This window comes from Oncorhynchus mykiss, chromosome 17 (genome assembly GCF_057628025.1).
Source record: "Oncorhynchus mykiss isolate SJ-2025 chromosome 17, ASM5762802v1, whole genome shotgun sequence".
In the NCBI taxonomy this organism is placed as follows: domain Eukaryota; kingdom Metazoa; phylum Chordata; class Actinopteri; order Salmoniformes; family Salmonidae; genus Oncorhynchus; species Oncorhynchus mykiss.
In genome coordinates, this window is record NC_143038.1 from 16,582,335 (window position 1) to 16,597,006 (window position 14,672).

The 14,672-nt window shown below is 39.7% G+C and overlaps 1 protein-coding gene across 2 annotated transcripts; it reads left to right on the forward strand.

Moving 5' to 3' along the window:
* The first annotated feature begins 404 nt into the window (after positions 1-404).
* LOC110493801 (uncharacterized) lies at positions 405-11,152 on the forward strand. Of its 2 annotated transcripts, XM_021568293.3 has the most exons (8): positions 405-558; positions 1,327-1,538; positions 1,647-1,812; positions 3,811-4,884; positions 5,060-5,125; positions 6,492-6,584; positions 7,073-7,968; positions 8,104-11,152. In XM_021568293.3, exons 2-8 carry the CDS (start codon positions 1,344-1,346, stop codon positions 8,188-8,190), a joined length of 2,577 nt encoding a protein of 858 aa, XP_021423968.3. In that variant the 5' UTR covers positions 405-558; positions 1,327-1,343; the 3' UTR covers positions 8,191-11,152. The 2 variants fall into 2 exon arrangements, with proteins under 2 accessions (XP_021423968.3, XP_021423970.3); XM_021568295.3 differs by lacking the exon at positions 6,492-6,584.
* The last annotated feature ends 3,520 nt before the right edge of the window (positions 11,153-14,672 follow it).

Sequence of the window (14,672 nt, forward strand, 5' to 3'; positions counted from 1 at the left end):
TTTGCTTTTAAGAGTTAATTACAAAAATATATATAAAATAGATTTGAACATACTAATCTATGTAGCTAACTGTAGCTACTTATTTCCCTTCATGGTAATGTTTAGGCAAACAAACTATCATCCACATACCATTTTTTTTTTTTAAACCAAAATGTGCTTTTTTGTGTCAGCAATTGGCTAGTTACCCCATATTACTCTATATTACCCTATATTAATCTGACTATCCACAGTCACATGCACATATTATGGTGTGCATGTAACCGTGCTCACTTACTGTGTAGCCCTGTAGCAGTAGCTTGTTAAAATGGCCAATGAAGAAAACGTATTGAATTTGAACAATTTCAGACAGCGGTCACTAATTAAAATATAATTTAAACTTTTATTCAAAGCAGCGCTTTTATTTTGAAGGCACAAAACCGGAAGTCATTGTTTTATTACTACCAGCAGCAGGCAGTAAACGTTTAGAAAATTCGAATCATCTCAGCAAGAACAGTAGAGGGGCAAAGTCAACTCCGAGATCTCTGAGCTAGTAACGAACTCTATTTTCATTTCGAGACGGTAAGAAATATTGATTATGTTGCGTTTTATACATGTTCTAAAGGGTTTTAGAAGAACAGTAACGTTAAGACAGACCGTGCTATATCAATAATATAGTCACAGGAAAATGGCGTCGGGCCACCCATTTACCTGTGACTATATTCATCATATTGCACGGTCGTATGTGTACTACTACGAAATGTGAACAACATCTACCTTAAAGATAACAATTTTAAAAAACGAAGATAATTTTTTATTTTATTAATCTGCCCACTGGAGAGCGCGTTTGCTAGACCTAGAACTGTTCAAAACAAAGACATTGTTGCTATGCTACACAAGCATGGAATGTTTTCACTAGGAACCATACGGGAGGGGCCTACCTGAATTCGTCCAATAGAAACTCTAGTTTTTGTTGCAAAACGTTTCCCGTTGCAAAATGTTTTTTTTCAGTTATGACTGCTGAATAGACCCCAAATGTTGCTGGCTGCTAGCAGTCTTCTTCATTTTTCGTTTGTTTGAATTTTTTTTCCCATTGCCGTTTATTAGGATATCCTATGTGATGTGTACCTTTGCCTGGTTCAGTTGGATGACGGTGCTCTGCCCAGCTATCTAATTTGTAGTTTTATATTTGCTAGTTAGCTGACGTTCCCCTGGACTGAAGTTAGAACCCCCTGCCCAGTTACTGTGTTGCCTTTTACAGTATTTACATGGCTTGTTAGCTAGATGGCTAACTATCTAGCTAATTGTGGTAGTTGGCATGACTAAACTGCTTATCATTTCTCTCTTCAGATTTTAAAAGGGATGAAATGTCAGTCTCACTGTGTATACAGTGTCAGACACAAACCACTGTGTTTAGTAAGACCTGCAACAGTTGTTTCTTTAACCACCCAAAAGAGAAGAAGTTGTTACAAGCAATGAAGAAGTATGATTACGAATGGGGACACAATGATTGCGCCAACTATAATAATAGCTCTCAGATATTGACTTCCACAAAAGTATTGGTAAGTGTTCCCCCTCCCCATATAACAATGTTAAACAATAATAATAATACTTTTTCAATTCTAGGCTAACTACTACTTTAAATCTGAATGTCTGATTCTGTGTTTCAGCTCTACAAATTACACACTCTAGGATTTGTTCCCCTTCTCCTGCTTGGAAAAAGGAGACGGGGAACAAAACATATCGATATGGATTCCTTTTGCCCTCACCCCCAAGTCATAAAAGAAACGGGCTCTATTGAAACATTGAGAAACATTTATTTAGGTCTTCTGAATGGTAAGTGTACCTCATGTTCCATGTTGTTTTTCTTTTTTAAATATTATATTTTAGAAGGATTTTTTTTTTTGTTATTTTTTTTTTTTACAATTTATTACTCAAACTCCGCTGCCAGACAAAGTAGAATATTGCATCAAGGAAAGATTCACCCATGTTGAATGTTATTTTGTATTTGTGCATCTTTGAGTGCTGTTTTATCAATTCCTGGGGTCATTTCATGTTTTCATGTGTATCTGAGCTATGCAATATGATGATATAATGTTAGAAATCTGTTAATATTTTCTTTAAGTGACAACTATGACAGTTACAACAACAATAACCATTCATACCTCTATCCGGAAACTAAATCTTGATTTGATTTATTAGCCGACGCCAATTGCCACAGCTAGTCTTACTGGGATCCGACACATAACAAAAAAGACATTACAGACAAAATACTTTACAATTTACATATGTAAAGGGGGTGTGGGTGACTTGCGGTTTTCTTTTGGGGGGGGGGGGGGGCAGCCACCATACCAAACATCAGAGCCTATTGTTTCTCCGTAGGATGATTTTAAAACAGTCTCTGAGCCGCCGACGAGAGCAAGTTCTGGATTAGGTTCAATGGCCCTCTCCTATACCTTCTGAATACCACAAAAGTCATGAACCCTCTAAGGCTTTACATCTGTCACACAGTGGGAAGACCTGGGGATAAATTCTATGTAGTTTGGTTTTGCAAAGTATACGCTACTTTGTATCAATTTATATCTGCCATTGATGGAACAAGAGTGAAACTCTAGACAGGGCTTCTCCCCAGATATCGTCTGAGATCTCAATATTTAACTCTTTAGCTACCCTAGGTCTCCTTGGGGTGACTAGTAGAGGCCTCCGTATAGTTCGAGAAAAAGGAGACGGACTGTGAGATGAGGTGTTTTGAGTTGAGAGGGAACTTTAGCGGGTAATAAAATAAATGTTGTACAGGGAGGGGAGAGTTTCAAAATGTTTAATCTTCCCTTAGTGTCTTACGTGTAAATAGCAATAGTTCAAATGTGTTCTGTAACTGGTTGAATGATGCAAATTGCTTATATATATGTTATAATGTGGCCAGTCCCTTCTCCCCCCCACTCAACAAATACCTTATCAGACCTGGATGGAACAAAATAATAATAATTCAAACATATTGATGTGTATACAGAGGTGTTTATGGTGCCTAATACGTTTCTCAAACGAAAGGTATTGCCTGTCAGTTTTAGGCACTCTGCTTTGCTCCCGAGTGGCGCAGCGGTCTAAGGCACTTCATCTTAGTGCTAGAGGCATCACTACAGACCCTGGTTTGATTCTTGGTTCAATCCCGGGCTGTATCACAACTGGCCGTGATTGAGAGTCCCATAGGGCGGCGCACAATTGGCCCAGCGTCATCCGGGTTAAGGGAGGTGTCTGGCTGGGGTAGGCCGGCATTTTAAATAAGAATTTGTTCTTAACTGGCTTGCCTAGTTTAAAAAAAATATATTTAAAAAAAATGCATGGCTTGGAAGAGAGGATTTTGTTGCGGTCTTGACTTCAATATTTAGCCACAGGGGGGCATTAGTGTCCAATTTATTGGGGAAATTTATCAGCCCAGTATTAATGTTTTAAAGATTGGTAGTCCTAGGCTGACATTTTCCTTGGGCTTTTGTAAGTGAGCTTTACAAATACGATGGGATTTATTACACCAGGCAAATTACATGATTGTGGAGTCCAATGTTTAAAATTTAAAAAAAATGAAGAGGTAAGAAAAGATTAAAGGAACCTGGGAAGAGAAACCATTTTATGGCATTAATGAACCCCATGTATAGTCAGTATTTTCCAGATCTCTATGTTTTGTTTAGTCTTTGTAACCATTTCACTGTAGTTAAGCTTGAAGATGAGCTTTGGGTTTCTCGGTAGTGTACCTCATGTTTCTTTATTTGACATGGAAATAAAAGCTTCTGATTCTCATTGTAGTGATTATTTGAATAACTATCATTCTTTACAATGCAGTCACACTCGGCACCGAGTCCCAATGTCAGTGCTCCCCAGTGTCTCCAGAGCCAGATGGGACCCCCGCACCAGCCGAGGTAGAGGGAACACCTACAACTGTCGATCTAGTGGGAACCTCTGCATCGACAGAGCTACACAGAATACCCATCTCCATCCAATTGAACGTAATACCAACAGAAACGGGCATACCCAACACACTAATCAATCCAGTGGGAACCCCTACAACTATCAATCCAGTGGGAACCCCTACAGCTATCAATCCAGTGGGAACCCCTACAGCTATCAATCCAGTGGGAACCCCTACAACTATCAATCCAGTGGGAACCCCTACAACTATCAATCCAGTGGGAACCCCTACAACTATCAATCCAGTGGGAACCCCTACAACTATCAATCCAGTGGGAACCCCTACAGCTATCAATCCAGTGGGATTCCCTGCACCAACCAATCGAGACGGAATCCCCATATCTTTACAACTGAACCTAATCCCCACACCAACAGAGCCAGGCAAATCCTGCACACCAGCCATTCCAGTGGGAATCCCTACACCAACCAATCTAGTGGGAACTCTTACAGCAATTGATCCATCAGGAACCCCTGCACCAACTATGCCAGACGGAATTCCCACATCCATCAGCCTGAACAAAATCATCACACTAACTAAGCCAGGCAAACACTCCACATCAACCAAAACATTGGGAACCCCTTCACCAATTAATTCAGTGGGGACCCCTGCACCAGCCGAGCTAGACGGACTCCCCACACCAACAGACCCAGCCAAACCTTCCACACCAACCAAGCTAGATGGAATCCCCACATACATCTGCCTGAACGGAATCCCCACATCCATCTGCATGAACGGAACCCCCACACCAATACAGCCCAAAATTCCCAGACCAATACAGCCCAAAATCCCCAGACCAATACAGCCCAAAATCCCCTCACCAATACAGCCAGGCAAACCCTCCACACAAAACAATCCAGTGGGAACCCCTACACCAATGGATGAAACCTCTGACTCCTCTGAGCACCAGGACCAAGAAATGCAAAGGCCAAAAAGAAAAATGTGGAGAGGTAAGCATTAGGAGCCGGTTTCCCTGACAGAGTAATCCGGGCCTAAAAAGCATGCTCTCTTGGGAATCTCTAATGAAAGTGCTTTTTAGTCCCGGCTAAGGAAAGGGGGGGGGGGAGTGGGGAAGTGTCACATTGTATATTTGCAGTTCTCACCCGTGTGCCATTTATCACACAGATGGAGATCTAATCGAAGCTGAAGACAGTGCAACCACTCAAGCACAAAAGAGAATAAAAGCCACAGGTATAACTAATATATTTGAATTTATTTAGGCTTAAGGTTCTGTACAATCAAAATCTACAGTTTTGTATTGTGGTGATGTAAAATGCATCATGATGATGTGGCACAACACACTTCGCTATATTTTGACAACTTGATTGCTGACATGAAAAACCATTTGGAACTGTATCAACGGTGCACCAATGAAGAAGAAAAAAAGCCACTAAACATTTGAGTGGATTATTCCATTAATACTATAACTGGAGCTGAAACATAAAATAAGGATTGTATCAATAATTTGCTATCATATAGCTTTGACATGTAGATTATAAAATTGACATTTTCATTTACAACAATATTAAATAGTTTTACGGTCCTGTGGTTTTAAGCTTTCAAATGATATTAAAGACAAACGTATTATCTTTATTAGTGACAGAGATGGGGGTATTTCATGATAGACTAGGGGGTCCAAAATGGGAAAACTGAGCACCTCTATCCACTGTGGTTGGTCGTTCAGGTCCAATATTCAGATCCTCATCATTTCTGCTATGAGCATGTATATAAAGTTATGTTTTCAATACAAAAAGGTGATTAAGTTCATATGGAATAACCTCAAGGCTACTTCATCACTTTCACTCTCAAAAGTATCACCACAGACAAAATATATCAGATACGTACGTCACTGGTGGTATAAATCTGAAGCATCCTTTTAGAACTTCCACTCACCACCAATATGGTGAGAAGAACATGCAGTATGTTGAGCGCAGAATTTGTTTTGCACTCGCTGCAGACGGCTATATCACTCTGCTAATACATGACTATTAAAGGGCCGTGCACTTTTTTTAAACCTTTAATTTCGATTTAAAATATTTGCTTTATTTAGATTTTTCAGGGGATGCTGTCTGACACTCCATGACAGAATGACAATTTAGTTTTTTTGGTATGGTTTCCTAGAAACAGGGGTGGCTCATAGTATCGATTTGGCTCAACTTACCCCACTGTCCCCTGCACTAAATGTTGTAGACTTGATGCTTTGCCAAAGTTTCAAAAAACGTTGTTTAGAAGGAGTCCAAGGGTGAATTGAGTTCTTGCGCGCACACACACACACACACACTTCCCTAACAGAAATATGCAAATACATGCTAAACTGTGCTAATAGTATCTTGCTAGCTCGTGCTTAGCTCTGCCCATCTCCTTGCTTGTTCTGCCCACTGTGCTTCATTTACTCTCATTGTAACTAACGCAGATGAAGAGTCTTGTGTTAGTTAAAAGTATATTTGGTATCACTGTGCATTTATTTACATTCTGTAACATCGCAACTAACATTGTAACGGCTACCCAATAGATGAATATGCAAACATAACATTTTATTTATTTGATCTGTTTGTAGAAGAGTGGCTGAACATGGATACGGATAGGCCCACGGTGTCAAGACATGCAGAGGTAGACACTGAAGTGTTAGATCAGCTAGAAAAACACAAAGGTAATTGATTTCACTCTAAAGGGTATCACTGTGTGCATTTTCTACGTTCTGCAACATTGTAAAGGCGTCCGCATGCTTCCCAGTCAAAACAGTTTGGAAAAGTTTGACATTTTTGTTTGTTTTGAACTTGTAGCTGAAGTCTACGCCCCTTCGGTGATTGGTCAACAATAGGGATTCTTCAATAAAGTATTTTTTTTAGTCATTCACTGAGAGACGACTCATTTTGATGCAAAACTTTTCATTAAGAAATACTGCACCAAACGTCTTAGTTAGATGTAAAATTGTGAGACTAAGATCTCTGCAAAAACATCAAAGTGAATGAGATTTTCAAGCAAAGGTCATTTTAAGGGAGTATGCGAGCACTCTAGTTCGGTTCGCCTAGCCACCAGCCGAACTGAAGCATGCTGATGCCTTAACAAAACATTGTCAGAGTTATCCCATGGATGAATTTGCGAACATAACATTTGATTAATTTGATCTGTTCATAGAAGAGTGTCTGAACATGGATACGGATAGGCCCACGGTGTCAAGACATGCAGAGGTAGACACTGAAGTATTAGATCAACTAGAAAAGAGCAGCATTGTACAAGCAACCAACAAGCAAACTTTGTGGGCTATAAACTGCTTCAAAGACTGGCTGGCAGAGAAACAGATGATAGTGGATTTTTCAACCATTGAGAAATCTGAAATGAATGTGCTCTTGCGAGATTTTTACTGTTCTGTTCGAAGGGGTAAAGGTGGGGAGTATTGTATCCCGAGCTATATCGGAATCCGGGCTGGCGTGAACAGATTCATTAACCTCCCTCCCCTTAGCAGAGCCTGGTGCTTGATGAAGGACAGTGAGTTTACCTCCTCTAATAATGTATTTATTGGGGTACTAAAGAAAATCAGACGAGAGGGCAGGGACAAAACTACCCATCCTAAGGTGATTAAAGCACAAGACCTTGAGATTCTTCAAAACTCTCCTGTGCTAAGCCCCTACACACCAAGAGGGCTAGTCAACAAAGTGTGGTTTGATATCCAGTTACACTTTGGCCCCAGAGGAAAGGAGGGCAATAGGCGGCTAACGCCACAGTCTTTTGTAATAAAGTACGATGAAAACGGAGCAAAATATGCAACGATGACTTCCAGCGAGGAAAGACAGAACCATAAAGATGCAGAAGAGCAGAACTGGCAGAATCGCTGTGGAATCATGTTTCAGAACCCTGGTAGTCACCTCTGTCCAGTCGCCTCCTTGGAGAAGTATCTGAGCAAGATCCCATCAGATGCCACCGCCCTCTACCTCCATCCTAAGAAGATGGTCATCACCAGTGACAGAATATGGTATAGCCAGGAGCCAATGGGGTTCAATTACCTTTCATCAATGCTGCCCCGACTGTGCCAGGTTTGCTTTTTTCCCCCGTAACATAATTACGTAACATTTTAATATTCGCTAAATAGCTAAGTTGTACTCATAACTCAACCTGTTGTTGATACTTGGCTTACTTTTCTCTCACTCGCTCTCTTTTTCTCTTTCTAGGAGGCTGGTACATTGGAAAAGTACACAAACAACTGCTTACGATCTTTGCGCGAGATCATGTCTGTCAGCACACTGATAGTTCCTTGAAAAGTTATTGAAAACCTTCAATGGACAGAAAGAGATCAAATAGGCTCACTGAGTCAAGGCAGTGACACACTTCAGTTTTACTTCCTACTTTCCTACTTCAGTTTTACTTCCTACTTCCTACTTCCTATATCTTGCCAAGATATACAGTCCTCACCATATCTATATGGACTATGTATTTTGACACTGAGGCTAAGATTGACATTTTTTGCTCTATATTCCAGCATTTTGTATTTAAGATGAATGAGGCGACAGTCCAGAATTTAACCTTTTGAATTAAGATGATGTTTTAAGGTATAGATTTTGTTTTGCGCTGAGACTTCACTTTTCAGAATTGTAAAGCCTTTTAAGATTTAATTTCACCAACAAGTTTTACTCTACTGGAAACTGTTTAACCATAATCATCCATTTAGGAAATCTAAAGTTTAGGGCGGGGGGGGGGGAATCGCAGCAATCGCAGGATAATAGGGCGGATAGATTTTTGTATGTGTGAAATATATTTTTTTGGGGTGACTGGAAGCAATTTGATGTGATACTTCCTAGATGTTTTTACATGTGTACACCACTTTGTAGACCATCTGTTGTGGCAAATGGTCATACAGCTGTTTTATCAAATTTAATTGTACCCTTCACATAGAAGTGATATTTCCCTTATTTACTAGATCTATTATTTAAAGGTTATGTACCAACTACCTAAAATTACCCGTATCCCCTTAAATTCAAGATTTTGAACTATGTATGCCTCTTTCTCAGAAAGAAATGGAACTTGCAAAACAATTTTGCAAGCTATAATGATAGTGCAGCAGAACCTGTTAGGAGTGCTTGAGAGTTAAGGTAGTAACAAGAAGTGTGGAAAGCCAGATGAGCCAAACATATGTTGCGGGAAGGGACAAAAGGCCCAAGAGACGTTGTAAACCATAGGGAACCAGGAGTAAGACCGCATCGAGAGAACATACGGGGTGAAACAACTTCATCTGAGGGCTGAGAGCATTTTGATGTCGAATATGAGTAATAACAAGTACATGTATCCTAAAGTCTGTAGGCATAGTGAACTTGATTACATTATAATGTTGGCCTACATGCATAATTGTAGCCCACTTTTCCTTCCCTGCACTAGGGCTGCTGAATCAAGTGCACCTACCGCTAACGGCGCAAAACAAATAAAATAAATAGGAACGCAAGGCTTTATCAGAGTTTTTAAACCAAACTGTACTGTCTTGGGCTTTATCATTGTTTTTGTTTTTTTACAGAAATGCTTGGAGATCACGATCGACCTGTTGGTAGCAACTGTTGTAGCCTTTTATTTGCGAGGCACAAAGGAGCATCAATAGAAATAACTTGCCCCGCAATAGATTTACCGTTTCTCAGTATGGTAGGGCAAAGGCCTGCAAACTACTAAACCTGATAATCGTCCAAAAGTAGCACACTGATGAGAAGAATCCGTAGTAAAACCCGGACTCGAGGGTAAACTGTCTAACAAAATGAATAATTAGACATTCGAAACCACCTGTAACCATGAACAACATTTTGGAATGACCACACAAACTGTGAAATTATCATTCATGGGCTACAGGCAACCAACCATAACTTGAAGTTGAAAACCACAAATCAGAATTTATATATTCCAGTTGCTACTGGGAGGAGAATAACCATTACGCGTTGAACACACCGACAGTGTAATTGCATTTTGGTACACCAGAATTACATTAATTCCCAATGAAACGCTGCGTTTGCGTTGCAGTGCAGTTTTGTTTATGAGAATGAATGAAATACCTGGAGTGATGAGTTCGGCCTACTGAGTTTATAAAGCATGGATGAAACTTTTCTATCATCACCGAAGAACCCTTTAATAAAATGGCAGTGCTATTGCAAAGTAGGCTACAATTATGCATGTAGGCTAACATTATGTAAAATCTGAATGGCTATGCCTGCAGACTTCAGGATACATGTTTTACTGATTGCTATACAATACTGATCCATGCTTGCCGGCAATGGAGTGTCAGGAAATGTAGAAACGGAAGATCCAAGTTCAAGTGTAATTATCCATCTGGTTAGCTTTAGGCTTTTGCACTCAACATGGAAATATAATTGTTGTGATTTGAAGTTGTATTGAAGAATTTATTCATGTAACACACCGACAGTGTTATATTACGATGAGCTATAATATAATCACTAGGCCTATGCTTTGCATGCAGACTGTTAAAGAATGTGACAATGAGTAACAATGAATGTTGTCAGATCGATAAGATCGATAAGCATTTAATTAATTACCTAAAGATTTGGATGTATCTCTGTGCACTTCCTGCAAAAGAAAGGTTGACACTAGACATTTTGTTTTGCTTTTTATTATATAATTAAAACCAAAAACATATAATCTTCTAGCAGTGAACCCGCTCAACATTTTACATTACATTCAGTCATCTAACGGACTCCCGTCCAGAGCGAACCACAGAAGCAGCCTGGGTCAAGGCCCTGCTCAAGTTCAAAAACTGGGACCCGAACCACCTATCAGCCACTGGCCCAGGCTCCCAACTGCCCTCCAAGATCCCCCACAGTTCCCCCGAGAGCTGCTCCTCAACCATCTGAACCCCCCCTTATTTACATGTGTGTGTGTGGGTTTGAATCCAAGTGTGTGTATATGCATGTGTACATGCGTACAAAACCTGCGTGGCATCAGCCTCAGGCAACCAGGCATTACATGTAACAACGTGGCCCCTCACTGTCATTCAAACATCCATTTTTTTTATTTGACATTTTAATCTTTGACCGTCATTCTATCCCCCACCCAGCAACTCTACCACTTGTCTCCAAATTCACATCCCAACCCTCGGCTTCCCTCAGTCCATCCCACCTATCTCTGCTGGCCAACCTCTTCTGATTTCTACATGTCATATGTCTTTCAACTATGCTGTGATGTTTAACATACAATTTTAATCTATGTAATCGAATAAAATCCACAGATTGCGCGTTTAAGATAAATACTTTTACTAAGAGTATTAGTAATTGACTGACCCGGTCTCTCCAGATCTCCCAACAATGATATTTCTAGGTTCAATTTTAGATTGTTATGCTTTTTCGGCCATTCCTGAGACCAGAAACGGGCTACTTGAGGATAATACCAAAACAAATGGTCTATTGATTCTGTATCCTCTGCGGTGCTGCGATGATTGTATGCCCCAAATATTCAACATTTTGTTGTTGGCAAGAATTTATATAATAATTGTAACTGAAAAGCATGACGTGTCTAATCTTGTAGTTTTATGTATCAACTCAATTTTTTGGGGGGAAATGCTGTAATCAATTGGTTGTAATCTTGGATTGAGCAGACCTTCCCATACAGTTCTAAAAACTCCATGAAAGACATTACTCTACTATTCAAATTTTCAATATAATTAAAAAATAAAATAACCTTTTCCATAAATACAGGTATTTTATCAACCAAAGCAATTGAGTTCAGCCATAATATTTGTTGTGAGAACAACTATCTTTTCAGCTTTGCAATGCTTGTTTGAAACAGAGACACACTTTGAAAGGATGACATTTTCAATTAATCAAAAATGAGAGACATGGCAATCTGCACAAAAGGCCTTTTTTAAACTGGATAAGCTTTTCATAGTAATCTACTTGAACTATTTAGGGTTAAAGTAAAACTTGTAAGTGAAGCTTTTAGATTGTGGTTTAGTGCTTTTATATTTAATCATATCAACCCACCCAGTTCATATTTATTATATAGATAGGCACGCTTTATCTTGCCTGGTTTAGCATCTCAGATAAAGCAAAATATTTTTTTGCTCAAATGATTTGAATTTATTGTACACTTTTCTGGACTAAAACGTATCTAGATCTTCAATGAGTCATTGCCGGGATCTAGCTTGCGGACATAATATAAAACTTGAGTCATCGACATACATGGCCTCTTTTGTTTTTAATTCTTATTTCTAATCCTCTGTTATTTGATCTGATTTTAATAGCTAGCATTTTAAATGGCCGTAACAAATACATATGGTGACAGCGGACACCCTAGTTTAACTCCTCTTGACAATTCAAAACTTTGAGAAGTAGCTGCTATTTACTATTTTACACCTAGAGTTGCTATACACTACTTTTACCCATCTTACAAGAGACTCATCTGAATTTTAAAAATCCAGGCATTTATAAATACAATCCAGTCTTACTTTTTCAAAGGCCTTTTCAAAATCCGCTATAAATACCTTGCCTGGCTTCTTAGATGTTTCATGTTCTATTATTTCTAGTAGTTGTTATATATTATCTCCAATGTATTGTCAATGTAAAAAAAAAAAAAACTGCCTGATCAGCATGAACAATACCTGGTAAAACCTTTTTCAATTCTGAGTGCTATACATTTCGCTAGTATTTTTGCATCACAACATTGACGTGTAAGAGGCCTCCAGTTTCTATAGATGGACTGGATCTTTATTTTTGCCACCTGGGTCTTGTTTTAATAATAGTGAAATCAGACCTTCCTGCTGAGTACCTGACAGACTACCAACTCCATAGGAATAGTTAAAACAAGCTAATAAGAGCTTTGCGTGTGTGTGTTTGTATATACAGTGGGGCAAAAAAGTATTTAGTCAAAAAGATGAGAGAGGCCTGTAATTGTCATCATAGGTACACTTCAACTATGACAGACACGATGAGAAAAAATCCAGAAAATCACATTGTAGGATTTTTAATGAATTTATTTGCAAATTATGGTGGAAAATAAGTATTTGGTCAATATCAAAAGTTTATCTCAATACTTTGTTATATACCCTTTGTTGGCAATGACAGAGGTCAAACGTTTTCTGTGAGTCTTTACAAGGTTTTCACACACTGTTGCTGGTATTTTGGCCCATTGCTCCATGCAGATCTCCTCTAGAGCAGTGATGTTTTGGGGCTGTTGCTGGGCAACACGGACTTTCAACTCCCTCCAAAGATTTTCCATGGGGTTGAGATCTGGAGACTGGCTAGGCCACTCCAGGACCTTGAAATGCTTCTTACGAAGCCACTCCTTCGTTGCCCGGGCGGTGTGTTTGGGATCATTGTCATGCTGAAAGACCCAGCAACGTTTCATCTTCAATGCCCTTGCTGATGGAAGGAGGTTTTCACTCAAAATCTCACAATACATGGCCCCATTCATTCTTCCATTTACATGGATCAGTCGTCCTGGTCCCTTTGCAGAAAAACAGCCCCAAAGCATGATGTTTCCACCCCCATGCTTCACAGTAGGTATGGTGTTCTTTGGATGCAACTCAGCATTCTTTGTCCTCCAAACACAACGAGTTGAGTTTTTACCAAAAAGTTCAATTTTGGTTTCATCTGACCATATGACATTCTCCCAATCTTCTTCTGGATCATCCAAATGCTCTCTAGCAAACTTCAGACGGGCCTGGACATGTACTGGCTTAAGCAGGGGGACACGTCTGGCACTGCAGGATTTGAGTCCCTGGCGGCGTAGTGTGTTACTGATGGTAGGCTTTGTTACTTTGGTCCCAGCTCTCTGCAGGTCATTCACTAGGTCCCCCCGTGTGGTTCTGGGATTTTTGCTCACCGTTCTTGTGATCATTTTGACCCCACGGGGTGAGATCTTGCGTGGAGCCCCAGATCGAGGGAGATTATCAGTGGTCTTGTATGTCTTCCATTTCCTAATAATTGCTCCCACAGTTGATTTCTTCAAACCAAGCTGCTTACCTATTGCAGATTCAGTCTTCCCAGCCTGGTGCAGGTCTACAATTTTGTTTCTGGTGTCCTTTGACGGCTCTTTGGTCTTGGCCCTAGTGGAGTTTGGAGTGTGACTGTTTGAGGTTGTGGACAGTTCAAACAGGTGCCATTAATACAGGTAACGAGTGGAGGACAGAGGAGCCTCTTAAAGAAGAAGTTACAGGTCTGTGAGAGCCAGAATTCTTGCTTGTTTGTAGGTGACCAAATACTTATTTTCCACCATAATTTGCAAATTAATTCATTAAAAATCCTACAATGTGATTTTCTGGATTTTTTTTTCTCATTTTGTCTGTCATAGTTGAAGTGTACCTATGATAAATTACAGGCCTCTCTCACATTTTTAAGTGGGAGAACTTGCACAATTGGTGGCTGACTAAATACTTTTTTTGCCCCATTGTATGTGTATATAACTCAACAAAAAAAGAAAAGTTCCTTTTTCAGGACACTGTCTTTCAAAGATAATTTGTAAAAAATCCAAATAACTCCACAGATCTTCATTGTAAAGGGTTTAAACACTTTCCCATGCTTGTTCAAAACCATAAACAATTAATGAACATGCACCTGTGGAACGGTCGTTAAGACACTAACAGCTTACAGATGGTAGACAATTAAGGTCACAGTTATGAAAACTTAGGACATTAAAAGGATATTTCTACTGACTCTAAAAAACACCAAAGGAAAGATGCCCAGGGTCCCTACTCATCTACGTGAACGTGCCTTAGGCATGCTGCAAGGAGGCATGAGTACTGCAGATGTGGCCAGGA